Raw genomic sequence first — 24,512 nt, 5'->3', positions numbered from 1 at the left:
TCTCGAACTTCTGGGCTCAAGCGATCTGCTCACTTCTGCCTCCCAAAGTGTTGGGATTACAGGCGTGAGCCACTGCACCTGGCAAGAATGAGCATCTCTGGACATATTGAAGAGCAGTTTCCTGCTTTTTCTTCAAGGTCTCCATTCAAAGCCTTTGACCATTTCTCGGAGTTTGGCGATGTGAAGGACAGAGGCCGAGGAGAGGGGAAAACGTGGGGGAGTGGACTCCCAGCCTCCCAGATCCCGGAGAAGCCTCTGTGCATTTGACAGCTGTGGACATGGTGTCACACGCAGTTAAGGTGGCACAGTGAGTCGGGCTGGCATAGGTTGGAACCTGGTCCACCTGACACCAGGTTCAGGTGAGGCCTTCTCCCAGCCCACCCCTCCTCAGTATCACTTTTGTCACTACTACCCCTCCAGTCTGCCTCAGGCCCCCATCTGCTTCTGGGACCTCAGCCTCTTCCCCACGTTGCCCACCCCAGACACCAGGCTCACTCCAGAAGGACTTCTTGAGCCAGTGCCCCTCTGCCCACGCACCTGCCTTGGCTCCACATGGACCTCTTCCCCCACCACCAATTCCTTCTATCCTCTCCACTCCTAACCATGCTATCCCAGCCAGCTACATTTTCCCAAGTTGCTGGGAGCCCTCCTCACTGTCCCCTCCAGCATAGAGGTGCCATTGTGCAAGAACTCAGTGGGAGAGGCTTGGAGGAGCTTGGAGAGCCAATGATAGGTTTGGGGAATCTTGGTGAACTCCTACTCATGCGTTGAAGCCCCAACTGTAATGCCTCCTCCTCCAGGAAGCCTTCCAGGACCCTGTCTTTCCCTCTGGACCTTCCTTGACTGCATGGGACTAGGAGTGTCTATGTCCAGCTCTGTCCTCTCTTAAGATAGCTCCTTGAGGACCTGGTCAGGGCTGAGGCCTCTTGGGGGCCCAGCGTGGGTGATGCTTGTTGAATGAATAAATGACTGCATGAGCTGGGAACCAGCCAAGCTGAGATCGAGAAGCGAGTTGATGAGGTGGCAGTCGGTTGGGGTGCTAATAGAGGACATGGAGTCACTGGGTTCCAGCAAGAGGGAAGAGGGACTCTGGGCCACCCCTCCCCCTTGCCCTCCATCCACCTCTGGTGAGAACCTTGAGGCCCTGCAAGGGGGCGGATCTCTGTCTTCATTCTTCCCCTCTGCACTCCACCCAGACACCAGTTCCTCTTCCCCCTGAGTCGCTGGGTGCAGAGCCAGAGGAACGCCAGCGACCCCAGCAGCGCTGCGGACTGTGCCGGCCGTGGCCGCTGCGGCCCCGGTGTCCAGGTGGGCCAGGACGCAGCCCCTGGGCGCCGTCGCTTTTCCAGCATCGCAGAGGCAAAAGCGTGGCAGTGGGACCCAAAAGGTAGGACTGAAGCTCTAGAACTTGCACCTGTGCAGGGACTGCAAACCAGACCTGGGAGGATCCTTTCAGCAGCCCCCACTCCACCCTATCCCAGGACTTCCCAGCGACCCGCGGTTCTGGGAGATACCGGGAGCGTGATCAGGGGGCGGGGCCGTTTCCAAGGCAACCGCTTATTTGCATAGGGTCCCGTCCTGGCCAACGAGGGCGCCCCAAATGTTCAGGACATAGAAGAAGGGGTTAACTGGCCCGGATCTCCTCCTCGCCTTCCAAGCCCGCTAGGCGCTGGGGTTATCTACCCATTCCCCAGAAGGGGAGACTGAGGCAGCCCACCAGCCAAAGGAGGCGACCAGACTGGGGCTGCGTTTTACCATTTCAGAAGCGGCTTGAGCTGGTCTGAGCTATAATAATAAACACTGGCGGTGGAGGCGAGGGCGACCACAGGGCTGAGGTCAGGGCTAGGATTCCGGTGTCTCTACGTAGGTTGCTTGAATGGGGGGCACCCTGGCATGGACGCTGCTGTTGCCGCTGCTGCTGCCGGAGTCAGACAGCCTGGAACTGTCGTGCACCGTGTCCTCCGCGGATGTGGACTGGAACGCGGAGTTCAGGGCCACGTGCCTGAATTTCAGTGGCCTCAGCCTGAGCCTGCCCCACAACCAGTCTCTGCGGGCCAGCAACGTGATTCTCCTTGACCTGTCTGGAAACGGCCTGCGAGAGCTTCCAGTGACCTTCTTTGCCCACCTGCAGAAGCTTGAGGTCCTGAACGTGCTACGCAACCCCTTGTCTCGTGTGGATGGGGCGCTGGCCGCCCGCTGTGACCTTGACCTGCAGGCTGACTGCAACTGTGCCCTGGAGTCCTGGCACGACATCCGCCGAGACAACTGCTCTGGCCAGAAGCCTCTGCTCTGCTGGGACACAACCAGCTCCCAGCACAACCTCTCTGCCTTCCTGGAGGTCAGCTGCGCCCCTGGCCTGGCCTCTGCAACTATCGGGGCAGTGGTGGTCAGCGGGTGCCTGCTTCTTGGACTTGCCATCGCTGGTCCTGTGCTGGCCTGGAGACTCTGGCGATGCCGAGTGGCCAGAAGCCGGGAGCTGAACAAGCCCTGGGCTGCTCAGGATGGGCCCAAGCCCAGTTTAGGCTTGCAGCCACGGTACGGCAGCCGGAGCGCCCCCAAGCCCCAAGTGGCCGTGCCATCCTGCCCCTCCACTCCCGACTATGAGAACATGTTTGTGGGCCAGCCAGCAGCCGAGCACCAGTGGGATGAACAAGGGTAAGTAAGCCACTGAGACACCTGCCAAAGTGGTGAATAATAAGGCTCCACACCTAGATGGCCGAGGTTCAAATCCCAGCTCTGCCGCTTGAAGGCTGTGGGATCTTAGGTGAGTAGCTTTACTTCTCTGAGCCTCAGTCTCCTCACCTATAAAATGGGGAGAGGACTGGACATGGTGGCTCACACCTGTAATCCTAGCACTTTGGGAGGCCAAGGCAGGCGGATCACTTGAAGTCAGGAGTATGAGACCAGCCTGGCCAACACGGTGAAACCCAGTCTGTACTAAAAATACAAAAATTAGCCAGGTGTGGTGGCGGGCGCCTGTGGTCCCAGCTACTGAGGAGGCTGAGGCAAGAGAATCTCTTGAACCTGGGAGTCAGAGGTTGCAGTGAGCCAAGTTCATGCCATTGCACTCCAGCCTGGGCGACAGAGTGAGACTCCATCTCAAAAATAAAATCAATAAAATAAAGTAAAATGAGGGAGAATTACAGCCCCCATCATAGTGTGTTGGGGTAAGAATTAAGTGAGTTCCCATATATGGGACAAACTTCCCCTCCTTATGACCTGTAAACCCAGTTTCTGGCGGCCAAGGATGGGGAGACAGGAGGCAACTGCTTGAGCGGAGTTGGGGCTCTGCGGTGGCGGTCAGCAGCATAGGCCCAGGTCCCATGTGACCCAAGGCTGTCTCTGAACCTCCATTTCTGTCTCCATAGAGTGGGGACAGCCCCCCATTTCCCCATGACACACATGAGATACTAAAGAGGTGCCCTACAAAGTCCCATCACCACTAGATGATTTTTTTTTTTTTTTTTGAGACGGAGTCTGGCCCTGTCATCCAGGCTAGAGTGTAGTGACGCGATCTCGGCTCACTGCCAGCTCCGCCTCCCGGGTTCATGCCATTCTCCTGCCTCAGGAGTCCGAGTAGCTGGGACTACAGGCGCCCGCCACCACGCCAGGCTAATTTTTTGTATTTTTAGTAGAGACGGGGTTTCACCGTGTTAGCCAGGATGGTCTCGATCTCCTGACCTCGTGATCCGCCCACCTCAGCCTCCCAAAGTGCTGGGATTACAGGTGTGAGCCACTGCACCCAGCCGACATTTTTTTTTGAGACAGTGTCATTCTGTCGCCCTGGCTGGAGTGCAGTGGCACCATCACAGATCACTGCAGCCTCAAGCTCCTGGCCTCAAGTGATCCTCCTGCCTCAGTCTCCAGAGTAGTTGGGACCACAGGCATATGCCGCCGCACCCAACTAATTTTTGTATTTTTCATAGAGACGGGGGTCTTGCTATGTTTCTCAAGCTGGTCTCAAACTCTTGGCCTCAAGTGATCCTCATGTCTTAGCCTCCCAAAGTGCTGGCATTATGGGTGTGAGCCACCGCCACCGGCTTCTGGATGATTTTGCTGGGCTTAGACAAATGAGTTGAACTTTTCTAGGTTGGTGTGGGGTGCGGTGGCTCATGCCTATAATCCCAGCACTTTTCGAGGCCAAGGCGAGATCAGATCACCTGTGGTCAGGACCTCAAGACCAGCCTGACCAACATGGTGAAACCCTGTTTCTACTAAAAAATACAAAAATTAGGCTGGGCACGGTGGCTCATGCCTGTAATCCCAACACTTTGGGAGGCCAAGGCAGGAGGATCACGAGGTCAGGAGTTCGAGACCAGCCTGGCCAATATGGTGAAACCCTGTCTCTACTAAAAATACAAAAATTAGCCGGGCATGGTCATGGGTGCCTGTAATCCCAGCTACTTGGGAGGCTGAGGCAAGAAGAATCACTTGAACCCAGGAGGTGGAGGTTGCAGTGAGCCCAGATCGCACCACTGCACCCCAGCCTGGGCGACAGAACGAGACTCCGTCTCAAAAAAAAAAAAAAAAAAAAGAAAAGAAAGAAAGAAAAAAAGAAAAGAAAAGCTTTTCTAGGTTGGAAAAGGGAATGGAGGGAATTTCAAGGGGTGGGACCCTCAAGGGCAGAGACCCAGCGGTGGGAAAGAACAGAGAATTTGCTGTGAATGGTTTTTGAGAAGGGATGACTTGAAAGCTGAGGCCTGAGGGGAACAGGGAGGGCCAAGCAGGAAGGGGCCGCAGCCATGGCTGTGTTTGGGCAGCAGAGTCCGTGCCAGGAGGTGGGGAGGCTATCGGAAGGCTGTTGGTGAGAAAGGAGAAAATATGCAAAGCAGATGTCAACATGGCTCAAAAGCAGAAATGGTCTGAGGCAGGGTGTTGAAGACACTGGACTCGCAAAAGCAGCTTGTGCTCTGATGTTCATCTTGGCCTCCCTGTCCCCGAGGCTTCCGGATCAGCCTCCTTTATGTACTGGCCTCCAGAAACACTGTGTTTAGAATTGACTGTGTCATTTCCACCCTGCATCTTACAGTTACAGACATGGAGGCTCTGGGAGGCCGGGAAATGACTTGTCCAAGGTCACATAGCCAGTCAAAAAAGGCAGGACACAAACCCTGCATCCCAGTCCTGTTCGTCCCCCTACAACCACTTAGGGGTTGGCGGGCAATTCATACTAGAGTATAATTGACTGATAGATGCTGTTAACACAAAGTAGCCCTTCTGCCTTTTTTTTTTTTCCCGCTCTGTCACCCAGGCTAGAGTGCAATGGCATGATCTCGGCTCACTGCAACCTTCACCTCCCGGGTTCAAGTGATTCTCCTGCCTCCTGCTTCAGCCTCCCGAGTAGCTGGGATTACAGGCGCCCACCATCACACCCAGCTAATTTTAGTAGAGACGGGGTTTTGCCATGTTGGCCAGGCTGGTCTTGAACTCCTGACCTCAGGTGATCTGCCCACCTTGGCCTCTCAAAGTGCTGGGATTATAGGCGTGAGCCACCGCACCTGGCCCAGTGGCCCTTTTTACAAGAGGAGCTGGGTTGGAATTAGAATGTTCAGGAGGCAGGAAAATTCTCTGGAGGTCTTGCTGACCATAACAAATATTCCTAAGTAGCTACCTGCTCCTTGACCAATTCTATAGATGCAGAAACTGAGGCTCAGAGACTTGCTTTTATATATGAGGGCCACAAAGTCAGTTGCTTCAGTGGTGAAAACATTTCCCATCAGAAGGAGCACAGAGTGTGGGTGCAGCCACTTGTGTGCATGTGACTGACGTGGCCAGAGCTTCCGATTTTTCAAGAGGAAACAAAAATTTAGACTTTAATGTAATAATGAACAGCTACCTCAATTTCTGTTTTTTTTTGAGATGGGGTCTCCCTCTGTCATCCAGGCTGCAGTGCAGTGGTGTGATAACGGCTCACTGTAGGCTCAACCTCCTGGGCTCAAGCGATCCTCCCACCTCAGCCTCCCGAGTAGATGGGACTCCAGGCACACGTCACCACGCCTGAATAATTTTTTAATTTTTTGTAGAAATGGGGTCTCACCCTGTTGCCCAGGATGGTCTCAAACTCCTGGCCTCAAGCAGACCTTCTGCCTTGGCCTCCCAAAGTGCTGGGATTACAGGCATGAGTCACCGCGCCTGGCCGCTATCTCATTTTTAAGGAAGGAAAAAGGGTTCAGGGTCCTCAGACCGCAGCGTTACACCCACAGAACCTTCCCTAAATCACTGCCCTCCCGCAGCCTCCTCAGAGAGAGGTGGGGCTGGCTAGGAGTCAGAACACTAGCCCGTGCCACAGTTTCCCCATATGTAAATATTCGGGGTGGACTGAGCCACTCTGAAGCTTTCTTTTTTTTTTTTTCCTTCTGAGATAGAGTCTTGCTCTGTCTCCCAGGCTGAAGTGCAATGGCACGATCTCGGCTCACTACAACCTCTACCTCCTGGGTTCAAGTGATTCTCCTGCCTCAGACTCCCGAGTAGCTGGGACTACAGGCATGTGCCACCATGACTGGATAATTTTTGTATTTTTAGTAGAGACGAGGTTTCATCATGTTGTCCAGGCTGGTCTTGAACTCCTGACCTCAGGTGATCCACCCACCTCAGCCTCCCAAAGTGCTGGATTACAGGCGTGAGTCAGAGCACCTGGCCCGCTCTGGACTTTCTCAAAGCTCATGTGCCTGTCCGCTGAGTCCTCCCCCTCCCACACTTACCCCTGGTCTGTCTGTCCCCCCAGGGCTCACCCTTCAGAGGACAATGACTTTTACATGAACTACAAGGACATCGACCTGGCTTCCCAGCCTGTCTACTGTAACCTGCAGTCACTGGGCCAGGCCCCAATGGATGAAGAGGAGTACGTGATCCCCGGGCACTGAGCCTAAGATGTCCTAACCTCCACCCAGAACCCCTTCAGTCCCTGCTGGGTGACTCAGGGCGTCCTAACTCCTCCATGGCCTCAGTTTCTCCATCTGAAGAATGGGGACAGGAAAGGATTGTCCTTGAGGCCCCAGGAAGCTCTGCCGCCCCCTCCCTGTCCCTCATGCCGCTCCTCAGCCCCCTCGGCTCCTAGAGGGGGAAGAGGAGAGACCCCCAACAAGGGGACAGGAGGGTCACTGTGCCGATCCTGTCATCACCCTCCTGTGGATGTACAGGCAGTGCTCAATAAATGCTTCGAGGCTGATGAGGCTGCTGGCTCAGGGTGCGTGGGTTCCTCAAGGTGGGGATTTCTGAGTTCTAAGACCAAGTCTCCATCTGAGACTCCCAAATTGCTCCCCACCTCCCATCCCTGTTTTTTTGTTGTTGTTGTTGTTTGTTTGTTTGTTTTTGAAACTGAGTCTCACTCTACCACCCAGGCTGGAGTGCAATGGTGCAATCTCAGCTCACTGCAACCTCCGCCTCCCGGGTTCAAGTGATTCTCCTGCCTCAGCCTCCCGAGTAGCTGGGATTACAGCACCCGCCACCATGCCGAGCTAATTTTTGTATTTGTAATAGAGACGGGGTTTCGCCATGTTGGCCAGGCTGGTCTCGAACTCCTGACCTCAAGCGATCTGCCCGCCTCGGCCTCCTGAAGTGCTGGGATTACAGGCGTGGCCACCGCGCCCAGCCACATTCCTCCCTTCTGCCCCTCTCAGGGCCCCTTCCCAGGTCCCTGATCTCCAGGCTTGGCCTCCAGAGCAGCCCACACCACCCCCAAAATAAAAATATATGTATATTCCTTTAGCTCTAATATTCTGAGAAAATCTTTCAAGACCCTGGTGCAATGCCACCTCCTCTGAGAAGCTGTCCCTGGTTTCTTCTCAGGCAGAGTTAATGACTCACAGACGTCTGTATTTCAAGAGTTTTTTCAGGCTCATGCCTCAACTGGGTTTCCTATCAGCTGGTCCCAGCCCAATCCTCCAACCTGGGGGAGATAGAACTAGAGACAAGTACCCTCAGTCCTGGGAGATCAAGCCTGGGCCAAAGGGAAGAATGGGAGCACAGTCCCCACACGGAGACAGTTGAATGAGTTTGAATAAGGCTGCATGTAAGAGGGGAATCTGCAGTGGGTTTTGAAGGATGCATAGGAGTTTGAGAATTGGAGAGGAAAGGGCATGCTGGCTGGGTGGACCAACTTGTGCAAGAGCCTGGAGAAGCACAGAGAAGGCACAGGCCCAGCCCTATACCTTGCAAAGGCAACAGCTGTTGTTTGGGGAAAGACTCAGTGACGCCATCTGCTGCCTTTTGGTATTGAGTTTAATTTTGAAGCCTCCTAGGTGCCCGTTTTCAATAGCTTTGCTGTGACTGAAGTGAGCCTGCTCCCATCTCAGGGCCTTTGCACTTGCTGTTTGCATTTACTTGCAATGTCCACCCTCAACTACCCCCTCCCCGACTCCTTTTCTTCCTCCAGGTCTCAGCTCAAATGTGACCTCCCTCCCCAGGGAGGCCTCCCCATCCAACTATCTAGATCACCTCTGCCTCCGTTCACTAATGAACTGATGGGTTGAATCCCCAGCACAAATCTTACTGCAATCAACTACTTTCTTAGGATTTACTCATTTGTCCCCTTCACTCAACCAGGCTCCGCAAAGTGGGGTGGTCCTTGTGTGTCTTTTTACAGCTGTGTCCGGCGCCTGGCATAAAGTGGGCACTCACTGAATATGTTAAGGGGAACCTGAGTCATTCAGGTTGGCCTGTGGGTGGTGGCATTCCCAGCAGATACACCTCACTGCTGGAAGTGGGTACTCTGTCCCTCAAGACACCCATCGCCATTCCTCTCAGAGATTCAGGGTGGGCAGGCAGTTTAGTGTGGGGAGGGGGCTGGACTCAGCACACCTCAGAATTCCAACATCCTAAACAGGAAGTATATATAACCTGGGAGATGTGGTGTGCATGAAAATATTCTTCACAACTTATTTGTTTCTCCCTACTCTTTATATATGAAAGAATGAGGTGTCACTAACATGGAAGTGCCACAAACAGGAGGTGTGATGGGACTCACCCCTCAGGTTGGGGACAGTACCACAAAACAAGGTGCTTGGTTGCAGATAGACTTGGCTCTGAGCTGCCTGTGTTTGGAAAGGCGACTCCCAAGTGGGGAGAGACAACAGGATGGTGATAGAGACAAAGATAGAGACAGATCCTCTGCCTCAGCCCCCGAAGAGAGAAGTTTTGAGGAATGAGGAAAGATGGAGGGAAGCTGAGACTTAAAAAGGTATGGGGTCTCAGCTGTTTCCAAAACAGAAACACCAGCCTGGGCAACATGGCGAAACTCAGCCTCTACAAAAAATACAAAAGTTAGCTGGGCATGATGGCATGCACTTGTAGTCCCAGCTACTCAGGTGGCTGAGGTGGGAGGATCGATTGAGCCCGGGTGGTTGAGGCTGCAGTGAGCTGTGATTGTGCCACTGCACTTTGGCCTGGGCAACAGAGTGAGACCCCGTCTAAAAAAAAAAAAAGAAAAAAGAAACAGCAATAAGGAGATAGAGAAATAGAGACAGAGAGTCAGGGAGTCAGGAATGGCCAAGGCTGCCCTTAGAGCTCACAGGTGTCGTAAGCACCTTCCAATGGCTTGGCATCTCCGAGAACACCTTGCCACTCATTCCTTGAGCCTTTCCACTTACCCCCTCCCAGGTCTCCTAGAGAAACTGAGGTCAGGGAGAGGAGGATCTTCTCAAGGTCACCTTCCCTTATCCTGGACACCACAGGGAACAGTTCAGACAGCTTTATTTTTATCACCAGAGTTTTAAATAAATACACAGTTCCATCAGACCAGACCCCCAGTCCCCAAGAAGGTCACCCCAATAAATTAATAATAAATAACAGACTTATATAAATACAGCTGTTTGGGCAGGAATCGGGTGTCTCAGGAACCTTGAGCCCATTCCACAGGACAGGACAACTGAGGTCGCGTCCCCCGCGCAGGTGCACAGTGGAAGGACCAGGGCTGCTCATATGCAGTGGCAGTCTTTGGCTAACAAGTCATCATAGGTCTGGAGCGACACCCCGGTGTCGGTCTTTTGAATGAGCACCATGGGATTGTAGCTGGCGGGCACGCAGCAGGGCGCTGGCACCGTGTCGGGCTTCAGGCGGTGCAGGCTCGTCTTGATCTGCGCGTGCATGTTTGCCGCCCGGAACTGGCTCGGGCACGCGCCGATGCACATGGTCACTTGCACCTCCCGTGGCGACAGCACCCAATCGGACCAGCCCAGGTCTTCCAGCGACGCGCGGACCGTGTGCAGACGGCAGCAGCGCCCGGGCCCGAGCGGACAGTGGTCCCCGTTGCGCGCACGCGCTCTGCGGAGCCCCCTGGCGGCTCGCGACCGCAAGTGCAACTCCAGCTGGGGCCGTGCGGACGAAGATTCTGCCAGCAGTTGGTCAGACTGCGACGGCGGCGGCGACAGTCGCAGGTGCAGCGCGGGCGCCTGGGGTCTTGCAAGGCTGAGCTGACGCCGCAGCGGTCGTGTCACGTCCCACGACCTTGCCGCCGTCGGGGACAGCCGGAACAGAGCCCGGTGAAGGCGGGAGGCCTCGGGGAGCCCCTCGGGAAGGGCGGCCCGGGAGATACGCAGGTGCAGGTGGCCGCCAGATCCCAGCCGCACTGTGGGAAGACAGATAGGGAAGCTGGTCACCCACAGGCCTACCGTTTTCCAGGAACGAGGGTGCCCATTTCCCCTAATACGCCAAGCTGGATCTCACCACGGCGCCGGCGCCTTTGCACAAGTTATTTCCCCTACCAAGAGCATTTCTCCGTGAGGGCGCGGTGGCTCACGCCTGTAATCCCAGCACTTTGGGAGGCCAATGCAGGTGGATCACTTGAGGTCAGGAGTTCAAGACCAGCCTGGCCAATATGTGGCCAATATGGTGAAACGCCCGCTTCTACTAAAAATACCAAAAAATTAGCTGGGCGTGGTGGCTGGCGCCTGTGATCCCAGCTACTCGGGAGGCTGAGGCAGAAGAATGGCTTGAATCAGGGCGGTGGAGGTTGCAGTGAGCCAAGATCGTGCCACTGCACTCCAGCCTGGGCAACAGAGGAAGACTCCCTCTCAAAAAAAAAAAAAAAAAAAAAAAAGGGCATTTCTCCCCCTGAATCTCCTGAATCTCAGTATGGCTGGCTCCTCCTCTTCCTTCCAGCCTGCCTAAAATAGGAAGCACCCTATTTTATTTCCTTGTGTATCATTCATATTCCCTACTTAGAATCTTAGCTTGGTTGACACTGTGCCTGGCACACAATAGGTGCTTAGTAAATACTTGAAGGAATTAATGTATATCTGATATTCAGGCAGCCTGAGATTCCAACCATGGCTCTGCTTTTCTTCTGGCAGTCAAAAACTTACTTGCTTCACTTATTTATTTATTTATTATGGTCTTGCTGTTACCCAGGCTGGAGTGCAGTGGGGCACTCATGGCTCAGTGCAGCCTCAATCTCCTGGATTCAAGTGCTCCTCCCGCCTCAGCCTCCTGAATAACTGAGACTACAGGCACACACCATCATGTCTGGCTAATTTTTTTTTAAACATTTTTGGTAGAGATGGATTCTCGCTATACTGCCCAGGCTGCAATGTTCTGGCCTCAAGCGATGCTCCCACCTTGGCCTCCTAAAGTGCTGGGATTACAGGTGTGATCCCGAGAAATGAAGAGTGCCAAACCCATCACATTCCAGACTACTGAGCCTCTAGGAATCACAGCCCCTCAGGCTGGTACAAGTGTTAGGGAGACTGGGGAGACTGGGGTTTGAGGGTGCCTTAACCTAGTTGCTAGGCTTAGCAAGGGTGAGAGGTTTGCTGGAGTCACACGGCACAGATGGGTTTAGGGCGGGCTAAGAGTGTGCCCCTCTGCCTGCCCCCTCCTGGGTCCCACCACAGCCCAGACCTCATCCAGTGCCCTGCACCCCTGGAGCCTCCATGGAGGGCACAGAGATGGGGAAAATACTCTCCTCCTCCCCTAACAAGTCGCTCGTTGCATGTGACTTTAGCAGTGCCTTGACAAGCGATTTCATCAGATTCAGAACCAGCTCCAGCTGGCTCTGCCTATCACAAACCTCTATCCATGCACCACACCCCCATTGTTTCTCTCGGATCCTGGCCCCAGCCCAGGTCAGGGACCATGCCCACACCGCACGCCCGACCCCGTCCCCGGGTTTCACAGGTGCTGTGCACATTCAGGAGGGTCCCTGGCATCCCTGTACCTCAGTTTCCCCATTTGCAATTTGGGGACAGGTTATAACCTCCCACGTTGTGGGTGCAAATCAGGCATCGGCTACCCCATCAGACCCAAGGGGGTCCAGGATGTTCCTACCCAGGGCACAGATGGGGCAACTGAGGCTCAAAGGTAGGTCTGGGCTTTTCAAGATGAGGAATCCCTGATTAGATATGGGGGCTGCTTGGGGGGTGGGAGGGGATCTCTAAGATTTCACTTACCTTCCGGCGTGAGTATCCGGACTGCAGGGGCCGGGACGAGGTCGGTGTTTGAATCTTCCCAGCTCTGGTTGGCCCGCAGCCTGGTCAGCAGGTCCTCGTAGCGTTTCCGCAACTCTCGGAATCTGGCGTCTTCGGAGTGCAACTCAGAGGGTCCCGAGAAACTTGCGCGGCTCGCCTCGGCCAGAGACAGGGCGCCCCCATGCGGCGGCCACGAGAGCACCAGCAACACCAGGAGCATCTGAGAGCCATTCAGCGTCCTGAGTTCTTGCCTGGGCATGGCTGTGCCGGTTGCGGCTCTGAGCTGGGACTGACCAGATGCTGCCGGACCGGCCTTTATAGTCCCCGGTCTTTGTCCGTCTCCGCCTGCTCAGTCCCGCCCTCCTCCCCCTGCCTGCAGAGTAAACACTCCAATGACCACAGCTGGGCGGGGTCTGGGGGTGTATTTAGGGGGAGGATCTTTAGGTGGGGGCGCTCCTAGTAAAGCTAGGGCACATTTCTGGGCCTCAGTATCCTCTTCCTCCATATGAGGACACCATTCCAGCCTGGGAGTCTTTTTGGAGGAAAAAAAGACATTGTTACTATGTGAAAAATTCCATACAGGAGTTTAAGAGGTGGCTGTCTATGCCCATGGGATTTCCTCTCTTCTCTTTTTGGTTGGGGTCAAAGGCTAAAGATGGTGAAAAACAAAGGAAGCAGAGGAGAACGGGCTAGATGGAGCCAGGAAGGGCAACCTTGATGTGTCATGCCTCTCTGCCATGCCTGTTTCCTTACCAGGAAAAAAAGGGACTGAGACTCTCACTGGAGAGGTGGTCAAATGAGGGGTAAAGCACAGGGCCAGACACATAGGAGGCGCTTGATAAACTGGGTGTTATTGCAGTTACTCATCCTCCTCTGGAGAACTCCTACTCATTCTTCAAAACTCTACGCAAAAAGCCCCTCTTCCAGGAAGTCTTCTCCAACATTATCTTTCCAGTCTAAGCAGGGTGCTCCCAAACCCCATCCTTTTGTCTGGCTCAGCACTCACCTTGAAGCCATCCTCACAGGATTCATAATTCTGGGGGCCAGGCATGGTGGCTTATGTCAATAATCTCAGCACTTTGGGAGGCTGAGGTGGGTGGATTGTTTGAGCCCAGGAGTTCGAGACAAGTCTGGGCAAGATGGCAATACCTCGTCTCTAAAAAACAGAATTCTGCCCCGGGCACGGTGGCTCTCGCCTGTAATCCCAGCACTTTGGGAGGCCGAGGCACGTGGATCATCTGACGTCAAGAGTTCTAGACTAGCCTGACCAACATGGAGAAACCCTGTCTCTACTAAATATACAAAATTAGCTGGGCTTGGTGGTGGGATTACATGCCTGTAATCCCAGCTACTCGAGAGGCTGAAGCAAGAGAATCGCTTGAACCCAGGGGGCGGAGGTTGCAGTGAGCCAAGTTTTCACCATTGCACTTCCGCCTGATCAACAAGAGCAAAACTCTGTCTCAAAAAAAAAGAATTCTGGACAGAAACTTAGTTATAATTAAGCATTAATCAGGCTGCACTTTGACCCACTTCCTTGTGACCGCAAGTTGCTTGTAGCACCTGATACCGACCATTTGCTATAGATGTGATTTCCGACCTTAGAATCATAAGACTTTTTAAAAGAATTTCTTAAGATGTTTTTGAAATCCTTAACCAATGACACCCACCAGTGTGAAGACCCCACAGAGGAACGGAATCTGCATGAGAATACAGTTTCTTACTGTCTGTGACTTCACCTCCTGCACTCTTTCACCAAGCAATGACCTCCACACTTCAGCCCACTCCAAAACCCTTAAAAATTAAAACTCTAGCCCCTGGCCAGGTGCAGTGGCTCACGCCTGTAATCCCAGCACTTTGGGAGGCCAAGGCGGGTGGATCACCTGAGGTCAGGAGTTCGAGACCAGCCTGACCAACATGATGAAACCCTGTCTCTACTAAAAAATTTCAGAAATTAACCGGTCGTGGTGGCACATGCCTGTAATCCCAGCTGCTCGGGAGCCTGAGGCAGGAGAATCGCTTGAACCCAGGAGGCGGAGGTTACAGTGAGCTGAGATCGTGCCATTGCACTCCAACCTGCAAGCTCCAGCTCCCAGGTTCATGCTATTCTCCTGCCTCAGCCTCCTGAGTAGCTGGGACTATGAGCACCCCCCACCACGCCTAGCTAATTTTTTTTTGTATTTTTAGTAGAGATGGGGTTTCACCGTGTTAGCCAGGATGGTCTCGATCTCCTGACCTTGTGATCCGCCGGCCTCGGCCTCCCAAAGTACTGGGATTAGAGGCGTGAGCCACCACGGCCGGCTGACTCCATCTTAAAAATATATATATATGTATATATATATATATTTATATGGCCCCAAACTCCTCCTCCTGGAAATGGATTTGAGGTTCCCTCCTATCTCCTCATTGGGTGGCCCTAGGATTAAATCTCTCTCTTTTTTTTTTTTTTTGAGACGGAGTTTCCCTCTGTCCCCCAGGTTGGAGTGCAGTGGCACAATCTCGGCTCACTGCAACCTCCGCCTCCTGCCTCAGCCTACTGAGTAGCTGGGATTAGTCGTGCGCCACCACACCTGGCTAATTTTTGTGTTTTTAGTAGAGACGGTGATTCACCATGTTGGCCAGGCAGGTCTCGAACTCTTGACCTCAAGTCATCCGTCAGCCTCTGCCTCTAAAGTGTGGGGATTACAGGCATGAGCCACTGCACCCAGCCTTTTTTTTTTTTTTTTCTTCCGAGACAGTCTCTCGCTCTGTTGCCCAGGCTGGAGTGCAGTGGTATGATCTTGGCTCACTGCAACCTCCGCCTCCCAGGTTCAATTGATTCTCCTGCCTCAGCCTCCCAAGTAGCTGGGATTACAGGTGCACACCATCACGCCTGGCTAATTTTTGTATTTTTAGTAAAGATGAGGTTTCACCTGGTTGGCCAGGCTGATCTTGAACTGCTGGCCTCAGATGATCCACCCGCCTCAGCCTCCCAAAGTGCTGGGATTACAGGCATGAGCCACCAAGCCGGTCGGATTAAAACTCTTTCCATGTTGCAACCTGTTTTCTCAGCTGTTGACTTGCCAAGTGCATGGAGCAACAGACCTATCACAGTTACAGCCCCACGGCACTGGAAGTGTCTGTGCCCAGCTCTGCTGACCCAAGACTGGTGGTTCCTTTGGGGCAGGGATGAATCTGCTCTTGTCTGGGCCCAGAGAGGAGGTGGCACAGAATTGAGGAGCTGGGGTTTTCGAGCAGGGCAGGCTGGTGTGGAGTCCAGCCACCAGATGGTAGAGGGGCAGGGGATGCCCCAGGAGTGCCCTTCCCCCTGGGGTGCCAGACCTTCTCCTAATGCTCAGGATTCCTGGCCCCAGGCGTCAGCCCTTGTGCCTATGTCCAGCTTCCTGGCTGCGGAGAGGAAGGGCTGCTCTGTCCGGCAGATAGTGGGTGTGTGTGGGTGTCTGCATGTGACAGGCATGCGTGGGTAAGAGACACAAGGACTCACTGGGGGGGTCACACAGCAAGGCCCCTAGTGGAGTCACAGGGTCTCCAGGCCTCTCCCCACCCCAGCATGCACCCGCTGCTGTGCAAGGCCAGCCAAGCCTCCAGCCCTCAGGGTCTCAGCCACAGCCCTGTCCTAGGGGATTTTTTTCTTTTTTTTTTGGATTGGAGTCTCGCTCTGTTGCCCAGGCTGGAGTACAGTTGTGCGATCTCAACTCACTACAATCTCCACCTCCCGGGTTCAAGCAATTCTCCTGCTTCATCCTCCCTAGTAGCTGGGATTACAGGCGTGTGCCACCATGCCTGGGTAATTTTTGTATTTGTTGTAAAGATGGGGTCTCACCCTGTCATGTTGGCCAGTCTGATCTCGAACTCCTGATCTCAGGTGATCCGCCTGCCTCGGCCTCCCAAAGTGCTGGGATTACAGGCATGAGCCACCACGCCTGGCCCCCAAATAAGAACATCTTTAAAGAAAAAGAAAATAGACGTGGGGGCTGTCCTGGGGGTGGAGGTCTCAGAGCTCACCTGTGCTTTTGGATGAGGTTGGGGCCCAGCTCCTCCTGGCTCTCCTTGTCTAACTGGTGCTCTGAAGGTCCTGGTGGCGTTTCTGCAACTCCTGGGACCTGGAGTCTTCCGGATCAGAGTGCTTGTCCGAGGGCCCTAGGAACCCCAGAAGGTTCTCACCTGCAGAGTCAGGGTGCCCCCTCAGGGTGCCCCCAACAACATCTGTAACATCAGCAATATCTGAGAGCATCGCTGTGTCACGGGTCCTGGCCTGGGCATGGCTGTGCTAGTTGCTTTCTGAACCGCACTGACACCTGGGGTCTGGCTTTATAGCCCGCACGTTCCCACCCAGCCATCCCCCACTACACCAGACCCTGTAAGCAGAGTAAACACTCCAGTGACCACGGCCAGGCCAGATCTCAGGAATGCATTCCTTCACAAGCTGGGGCGCCTCTCTGACCCTCTGTATCCTTTCCCAAGAAATAAGGACACCAGGCCGGGCGCGGTGGCTCGTGCCTGTAATCCCAGCACTTTGGAAGGCCGAGGTCAGGAGATCAAAACCATCCCGGCTAACACGGTGAAACCCCCTCTCTACTAAAAATACAAAAAAATTAGCCAGGCATGGTGGTGGGCGCCTGTAGTCTCAGCTACTTGGGAGGCTGAGGTGGGAGAATGGCGTGAACCCGGGAGGCGGAGCTTGCAGTGAGCCGAGATTGCGCCACTGCACTCCAGCCTGGGCGACAGAGTGAGACTCCGTCTCAAAAAAAAAAAAAAAAAAAAAAAAACACCTGGTAGTCCTTTTTTTTTCTTTTTCTTTTTCCTTTTTTTTTTTTTTGAGACGGGGTCTCGCTCAGTTGCCCAGGCTGGAGTGCAGTGGCACAATCTTGGCTCACTACAGCCTTGATCTGCTGGGCTCAAGCAATCCTCCCACCTCAGCCTCCTGGGTAGCTGGGACTATAGGCATGTGCCACCACACTCAGCTATTTTTTAAAAAAATTTTTTTAGGCTGGGCACGGTGGCTCATGTCTGTAATTCCAGCACCTTGGGAGGCCAAGGCAGGCAGATCACCTGAGGTTGGGAGTTTGAGACCAGCCTGACCAACATGGAGAAACCCCGTCTCTTCTAAAAATACAAAATTAGCCTGGCATGGTGGCGCATGCCTGTAATCCCAGCTACTCGGGAGGCTGAGGCAGGAGAATTTTGCTTGAACCTAGGAGGTGGAGATTGTGGTGAGCTGAGATTGCACCATTGCACTCTAGCCTGGGCAACGAGAGCTAAATTCCATCTCAAAAAAAAAAAATTTTAGAGATAGGGTCTCACTGTGTTGCCCAGGCTGGTCTCGAACTCCTTGGCTCAAGGAATCCTCTTGTCTCTGGCTCCCAAAGTGCTGGGGTTATAGGCATGAGTCCCCACACCCAGCCAAGCTGGTAGTCTTTTGGAGATCAAGGCTGCAGTGAGCTGTGATTACGCTTCTGCACTCCAGCCTGAGCAACTGAGCAAGACCCTGTCTCAAAAAAAAAAAAAAGGACTACCAGGCTGGAATGGTGAGAAGCAGGACAGTAAGTAGTGTACTTTTTGTTTCTGTTTTTGTTTGTTTTAGAGACAGGGTTTGGCTCTGTTAAGCACTCACTGCAGCCTCGACCTCCTGGGCTCAAGGGATCCTGTCACCTCAGCCTCCCGAGTAGCTGGGACTAGAGGCGCGTGCCACCACAACTGGCTAATTTTATATTTTGTAGAGACGGGGGTCTTGCTATGTTGTACAGGCTGGTCTCGAACTCCTGAGCTCAAGCATCCTCCTTCCTTGTCCTCTCACAGTGCTGGGATCCTGTGATGGCATGAGCCACCACATCTGGCCACTCGCCTGGCTCTGCTTCCCCAAATCTTTAACCAATGACCTCATAGCCCGCCTCATGGCCAAGCTGAGAGGAGAGATGGGGCGGACGCAGGCAGGTGGCCAGAAATGAGCTCAGCAGGTCGGATCCTGTGTTCCTCACCGACAGCTTCCATGGGTCCCCAGAGGTGGAGCTGGGATGGAAGTAAACAGAGCGCAGGGGCCGGAGGTCAGGCCAGTCCGTCCACCTGGCAGGGCCCCGATCTCCCAAAATCTCCCCCCTCCACTACCAGCTCTCAGCTATCAAAGCCTTTGTCAAACACACGGCACTCACGAACACAAACCACTTTTATTGATTGTTTCTTGTGATGTAAGGTAAACAGGGTCATAGGAGGAGATTTGGAAGAGGCACAAAAGCAGATTACTTAAAAACTTCCTGCAGGCCCCGAGGACAAGAAGAAATGCTGTCTCATGCTCGTGACTGTCCTCGAAAGCCAGGATGTGCCTGTGCCATCTAGGGGGTTCCGCAGCCAGCCCGGGTTCTTTTTGTTTTCTGTTTGTGTTTGTATTTAGACACAGGGGTCTCACTATGTTGCCCAGGCTGGTCTCAAACGGCTGAGTTCAAACGATCCTTCCATCTTGGCCCCCCAAAGTGTTGGGATTATAGGCATGAGCCACTGTGCCCGGCCATGGGTCCACTCTTTTTATGTTTTTATTTTCGAGACAGAGTTTCACTCTTGTTGCCCAGGCTGGAATGCAGTGGCGCAATCTCAGCTCACTGCAGCCTCCCAGGTTCAAGTGATTCTCCTGCCTCAGCCTCCCGAGTAGCTGGAATTACAGGTGTGCACCACAACGCCCGGCTAATTTTTTTTTGTATTTTTAGTAGAGACCGGGTTTCGCCATGTTGGCCAGGCTGGTTTTGAACCTGATCTCAGGTGATCTGCCCACCTCAGCCTCCCAGAGCGCTGGGATTACAGGTGTGAGCCACTGTGCCCAGCCACGGGTCCATTCTTAATTCAGAATGATCTCAGTACAAGATCTTTAGTTTAATTACATTTGCAAAGACCTTCTTTCCAAATAAGGTCACAGATACTGAGCGTTAGGACTTGGACATATCTTTTTTTTTTTTTTTTTCTGAGACGGAGTTTCGCTCTGTCACTCAGGCTGGAGTGCAGTGGTGCAATCTTGGCTCACTGCAGCCTCTGCCTCCCAGGTTCCAGTGATTCTCCTGCCTCAGCCTCCTGGGTAGCTGGGATTACAGGTACATGCCACCATGCCCAGCTAATTTTTGTATTTTTATTAGAGACAGGGTTTCACCATTTTGGCCAGGTTGGTCTCGAACTCCTGACCTCAGGTGATCTGCCTGCCTCAGTCTCCCAAAGCGCTGGGATTACAGGTGTGAGGCACCACACCTGGCCTAATCTTTATACAGCCTGATGTGGTGGATAGATTATGTCCATTTCACAGATGACAAACTGAGGCCAGAGAGGTGGGCTCGTCACGGCCACACAGCCAGAAGACAGCAGGGCTGGGGTTAGAGCCCCAAGCAGCCAGCCGCTGAGCCTGTTCCATCTCCCTCAGAGCCTCTGAAATGAGAGGATATGGCCACCCTAACAGGCCAGCATGAGATGAGATTTTCGCCAGCACAGCATGGGGCCTGTGGTTCTCCTGCAATATTTGGGCAAGGTGGGAAGAATGCAGTCTCAGAAAAGGGACACCCTGGCTGAACACAGTGGCTCAGGCATGTAATCCCAGCACTTTGGGAGGCCAAAGCAGGAGGATCGCTTGAGGCCAGGAGTTGGAGACCAGCCTGGGCAACACAGTGAGACCCCAAGACCCCATCTCTTTTTTTTTCTTTTGAGACAGAGTCTCGCTCTGTTGCCCAGGCTGGAGTGCACTGGCGCGATCTTGGCTCACTGCAACTTCCCCTCCTGGGTTAAAGTGATTCTCCTGCCTCAGCTTCCCGAGTAGCTGGGATTACAGGCATGTGCCACCATGCCCAACTAATTTTTGTATTTTTAGTAGAGACAGGATTTCACCATGTTGGCCAGACTGGTTTTGAACTCCTGACCTCCAGTGATCCGCCCACCTCGGCCTCCCAAATTGCTTGGATTACAGTCGTGAGTCACCGTGCTGGCCCTCTAAAAATTGTTTTTAAAAAGGCATTTTCCTCACCAGGTGACTTTTATCTGCACCTCTTCAGAGACGAGGTGAGGTTAAAAACACCTGTGAGCATGTCAACCCACTCCCAAAAAGTGCTCCATCAACGAACACTCCATCAATGAGAGTTTCTTCTTTTTTTCTTTTTCTTTTTTTTTTTGAGATGGAGTCTTGCTCTGTCGCCTAGGCTGTCGTGCAGTGGCGCGATCTCGGCTCATTGCAACCTCCATCTCCCAGGTTCAAGCAATTTTCCTGCCTCAGCCTCCCGAGTAGGTAGGATTACAGGCACCCACTACCATGCCCGGCTAATGTTTGTATTTTAGTAGAGACGGGGATTTCACGATGTTGGACAGGCTGGTCTCGAACTCCTGATGTCAGGTGATCCGCCCACCTCGGCCTCCCAAAGTGCTGGGATTACAGGTGTGAGCCACTGCGTCCTGCCTGTTTTGTTTCTTTTTAGACAGGGTCTGGCTGTGTAGCCCAGGCTGGAGTGCAGTGGCACAATCAAGGTCACCGCAGCCTCGACCTCCTGGGCTCAAGTGATCCTCCCCCATCACTCTCCCGAGTAGCTGGGACTATAGGCATGTGCCACCATGCCCTGATAATTTTTTACTATTTTGTAGAATGGGGTTTTCCTGTGTTGCACAGGTTGGTCTCGAATGGCTGGGCTCAAGTGATCTTCCCACCCCAGCCTGATGCCACTGTGCCTTGCTTTTTTTTTTTTTTTTTTTTGGTGAGATGGAGATTTACTCTTGTTGCTCAGGCTGGAGTGCAATGGCGCCATCTCAACTCACTGCAATCTCCACCTCCTGGGTTCAAACGATTCTCCTGCCTTAGCCTCCCGAGTAGCTGGGATTACAGGCATGCACCACCATGCCCAGCTAATTTTTGAATTTTTAGTAGAGATGGGGGTTTCACCGTGTTGCCCAGGCTGATCTCGAACTCCGGACCTCAGGTGATCCACCCTCCTCGGCCTCCCAAAGTGCTGGGATTACAGACGTGAGCCACTTCATCCAGACAGTGCCTTGCTAATTTTTAAAAAAATTTGTAAAGATGGGATCTCACTATGTTGCCCAGGCTGGTCTTCAAATCCTAACCTCCAGCGATCCTGTCACCTCGGCTTCCCAAAGTGCTGGGATTACAGGCATGAGCCTCTGCACCTGGCCTAATTTCTGCCTTTATAGATTTACCTATTCGGAACATTTCACAGAAATGGAATCTTACAATATTTGTACTGTAGTTTCGTCTTGATGAAGAATGCTGCTGTAAAAGTGGGTGTACACGTTTTTGTTTGAACACCTGTTTTCATTTCACTTGGCTCTCTACTGAGGAGTGGAATTACTGGGTCACAGAGTAACCCTCTATTGAACTTAATGGGGAACTGCCAAACCTTTTCCTCTCAGTTTTATTTGTCATTGTGAAATCTTTCAGGCACACACAAAAGTATTAATAATAAAATCACAAACACCCCTATCCAGCACCCACCTAAAGAAAAATCATTCCCAAGAGAGTTGAAGTGGTCCCCGCAGTCCAAGGCAGGTTCTCCCCAATCTCAAGGAAGTCTTTGTCTGTAATTAGAACTTGATCATGACCACGCATGTTTTAATTTCATATATATATTTGGGGAACAGGTTTATTTATTTATTTATTTTTATTTTTTTATTATTTTTATTTTTTTTTTGAGACAGGGTCTCGCTCTGACGCCCAGGCTGGAGTGCAGTGGCACGATCTCAGCTCACTGCAAGCTCCGCCTCCCGGGTTCACGCCATTCTCCTGCCTCAGCCTCCCAAGTAGCTGGGACTACAGGTGCCCGCCACCATGCCCACCTAATTTTTTGTATTTTTAGTAGAGAGGGGGGTTTTGCCGTTTTAGCCAGGATGGTCTCGATCTCCTGATCTCGTGATCCACCTGCCTCGGACTCCCAAAGTGCTGGGATTACAGGCGTGAGCCACCGGGCCCGGCCGGAATACAGTCTTTGCAAAAAAAAAAAAAAAAAAAAGGGCTTGGAAAACTATCTAAACAAAGAGATGGCTACTGCCTTCCATAATTAAAAATAGAAACAAAAATCACAAAACTCTCAGGAAGGTGGAGAATCTGATTTCTGGAGTTACCATAATTTAGAATATTCAAATGCTCGCTTTTCAACAACAAAAACATCACTAGGCATACAGAGAAACAGCAAAGTGTGGCTCATTTTAAGGAACAAAATTAACAGACAGAAACCATCCCTAAGGAAGCCCACACATCAGACTCACTAGACAAATACTTTAAAATAACTGTCTTCGCTGGGCGCGGTGGCTCACGCCTGTAATCCTAGCACTTTGGGAGGCTGAGGCAGGTGGATCCCCTGAGGTCAGGAGCTCAAGACCAGCCTGACCAACATGGAGAAACCCCGTCTCTACTAAAAACACAAAATTAGCCAGGCACGGTGGTGCATGCCTGTAATTCCAGCCACTCGGGAGGCTGAGGCAGGAGAATCACTTGAACCCGGAAGGCGGAAGTTGCTGTGAGCCAAGATCACACCATTGCACTCCAGCCTGGGCAACAGAGCGAGATTCCATCTCAAAAACAAAAAATGAAGAAGAAGAAGTTCGACACCAGCCTGGGCAACACGGCGAGACCTCATCTCTACAAAAATAAAAGTAATTAGCCAGGTGTGGTGGCGCATGCCTGTAGTCCCAGCTACTTGGGAGGCTGAGGTGGGAGGATTGCTTGAGCCCAGGAGGTAGAGGCTGCAGTGAGCTATCGTTGTACCACTGCACCCCAGCCTGGGTGACAGAGCAAGACCCTGTCTCTAAAAACAAAAACCACAAAGTTTTTGCCAAGGAGCCATACTTTGGAGTATCACATTCTGAGTCCTGACAGCCTCCAGAAGGAACCAGTCCTGCTGTGACACCTTGATTTCGGACTTCTGGCTTCCAGAACTCTGAGAGAAGTCCCTGTTCTTTTAGGACATCAAGTTTGTGGTCAGTATTATGTAAACAATGTCATCTGCTGCCCATTTTTATCTCTGGTGGGTTTTTTTGTTTTTTGTTTTTTTTGAGACAAGAGTTTCTGTCTGTCACCTAGCCTGGAGTGCAATGGCACGATCTCGGCTCACTGCAACCTCTGCCTCCCGGGTTCAAGCGATTCTCCTGCCTCAGCCTCCCAAGTAGCTGGGACGACAGGCATGTGCCACCACACCTGGCTAATTTTTGTATTTTTAGTAGAGATGGGGTTTCACCATGTTGGCCAGGCTGGTTTCGAACTCCTGACCTCAGGTGATCCATCTGCCTCGACCTCCCAAAGTGTTGGGATGACAGGCGCGAGCCACCGCACCTGTCCTTTTTTTTTTTAGACAGAGTCTCTCACTGTCATCCAGGCCTCGGCCTCCCAAAGTGATGGGATTGCAGGCGTAAGCCACCGCGCCTGGCCCCTGTCCAGCTAATTTTTAAATTTTTTTGTAGAGACTGGGTCTCACCACGTTGCCCAGGCTGGTCTGGAACTCCTGATCTCAAGTGATCCTCCGACGTTGGTCTCCCAAAGTGCTGGGATGACAGGCATCGGCCACCATGCCAGGCCTCTTTTCAATTTCTTGATGGATATATTGACATCCAAAAGTTTGAAATTGTGATTGAGTCTAATTTGTTGTCCCCTCCAAATCCCCAAGTTTTCATCTTGTCCTTGTGGAGGGCAGGTTTTACGTTGCCAGCCAGTTAAGGCCAAGACTCGGTTCTCCTGCCTGCTTCTCTCCCCAGCCCTGACCTTCTGTCCTTTCTGGGCCTCTGACCTCGGTCAGGTGCCCTTCCCTCCCCCTCTTCCCCCCGCCCCCCACCCCCGTGCTCAGCAGGGAAAGCGGACCGTGGCAGCTGAGTATGAGTCATCAGGGCTGGGACCATGAGGGGCGGAAGTGGTGGGCTCAGCCTCAGGGACCAGCTGTGCGAGTTCCTGCATAAACTGGCCAGGAAGTGGTCAGCTGAGGCTTCCCCCACGTGCTTGCTGCCCGGAACCCATTGGCCGGGTAACCCTGGGCCTCCCCCTTCACGCTCCACATTAGCAACCCAGTTCACACGCTCGCTCCCATCATAATTCTACTGTCCACAGTGTGTATTTATGAAGCACCTACTGCATGCCAGGCTCTGGCTGAGCTCGGATACGCA

General features: G+C 52.8%; 2 protein-coding genes across 3 annotated transcripts; one reads left to right on the top strand and one right to left on the bottom strand.

Annotated features, from left to right (window-relative positions):
* The first annotated feature begins 1,211 nt into the window (after positions 1 to 1,211).
* LRRC25 (leucine rich repeat containing 25) lies at positions 1,212 to 7,707 on the top strand. 2 transcript variants are annotated; one of them, XM_009435028.5, is made up of 3 exons: positions 1,212 to 1,387; positions 1,868 to 2,655; positions 6,725 to 7,707. In XM_009435028.5, exons 2-3 carry the CDS (start codon positions 1,877 to 1,879, stop codon positions 6,861 to 6,863), a joined length of 918 nt encoding a protein of 305 aa, XP_009433303.1. In that variant the 5' UTR covers positions 1,212 to 1,387; positions 1,868 to 1,876; the 3' UTR covers positions 6,864 to 7,707. The 2 variants fall into 2 exon arrangements, with proteins under 2 accessions (XP_009433303.1, XP_001173930.1); XM_001173930.8 differs by having other exon boundaries at positions 1,218 to 2,655.
* A 1,966-nt stretch (positions 7,708 to 9,673) lies between these two features.
* GDF15 (growth differentiation factor 15) lies at positions 9,674 to 24,126 on the bottom strand. The gene is made up of 4 exons (XM_009435027.5): positions 23,834 to 24,126; positions 16,404 to 16,538; positions 12,384 to 12,933; positions 9,674 to 10,564 (listed from the first exon to the last, which is right to left on the bottom strand). Exons 3-4 carry the CDS (start codon positions 12,658 to 12,660, stop codon positions 9,915 to 9,917), a joined length of 927 nt encoding a protein of 308 aa, XP_009433302.1. The 5' UTR covers positions 12,661 to 12,933; positions 16,404 to 16,538; positions 23,834 to 24,126; the 3' UTR covers positions 9,674 to 9,914.
* Between the last annotated feature and the right edge of the window lie 386 nt (positions 24,127 to 24,512).

This window comes from Pan troglodytes, chromosome 20 (genome assembly GCF_028858775.2).
Source record: "Pan troglodytes isolate AG18354 chromosome 20, NHGRI_mPanTro3-v2.0_pri, whole genome shotgun sequence".
In the NCBI taxonomy this organism is placed as follows: domain Eukaryota; kingdom Metazoa; phylum Chordata; class Mammalia; order Primates; family Hominidae; genus Pan; species Pan troglodytes.
Note: the sequence above shows the minus strand (reverse complement) of the source record. Positions and strands in the feature narration are given on the sequence as shown.

What these genes read in the sequence shown, in the direction of transcription:
- LRRC25 (XM_009435028.5), top strand. Translation starts at nt 1,877, where the DNA reads ATGGGGGGCACCCTGGCATGGACGCTGCTGTTGCCGCTGCTGCTGCCG. An exon ending in CACCAGTGGGATGAACAAGG is followed by an intron (nt 2,656 to 6,724) that starts GTAAGTAAGCCA and finishes CTGTCCCCCCAG; the next exon opens with GGCTCACCCTTCAGAGGACA.
- GDF15 (XM_009435027.5), bottom strand. Translation starts at nt 12,660, where the DNA reads ATGCCCAGGCAAGAACTCAGGACGCTGAATGGCTCTCAGATGCTCCTG. An exon ending in CCGGATACTCACGCCGGAAG is followed by an intron (nt 10,565 to 12,383) that starts GTAAGTGAAATC and finishes GTCTTCCCACAG; the next exon opens with TGCGGCTGGGATCTGGCGGC.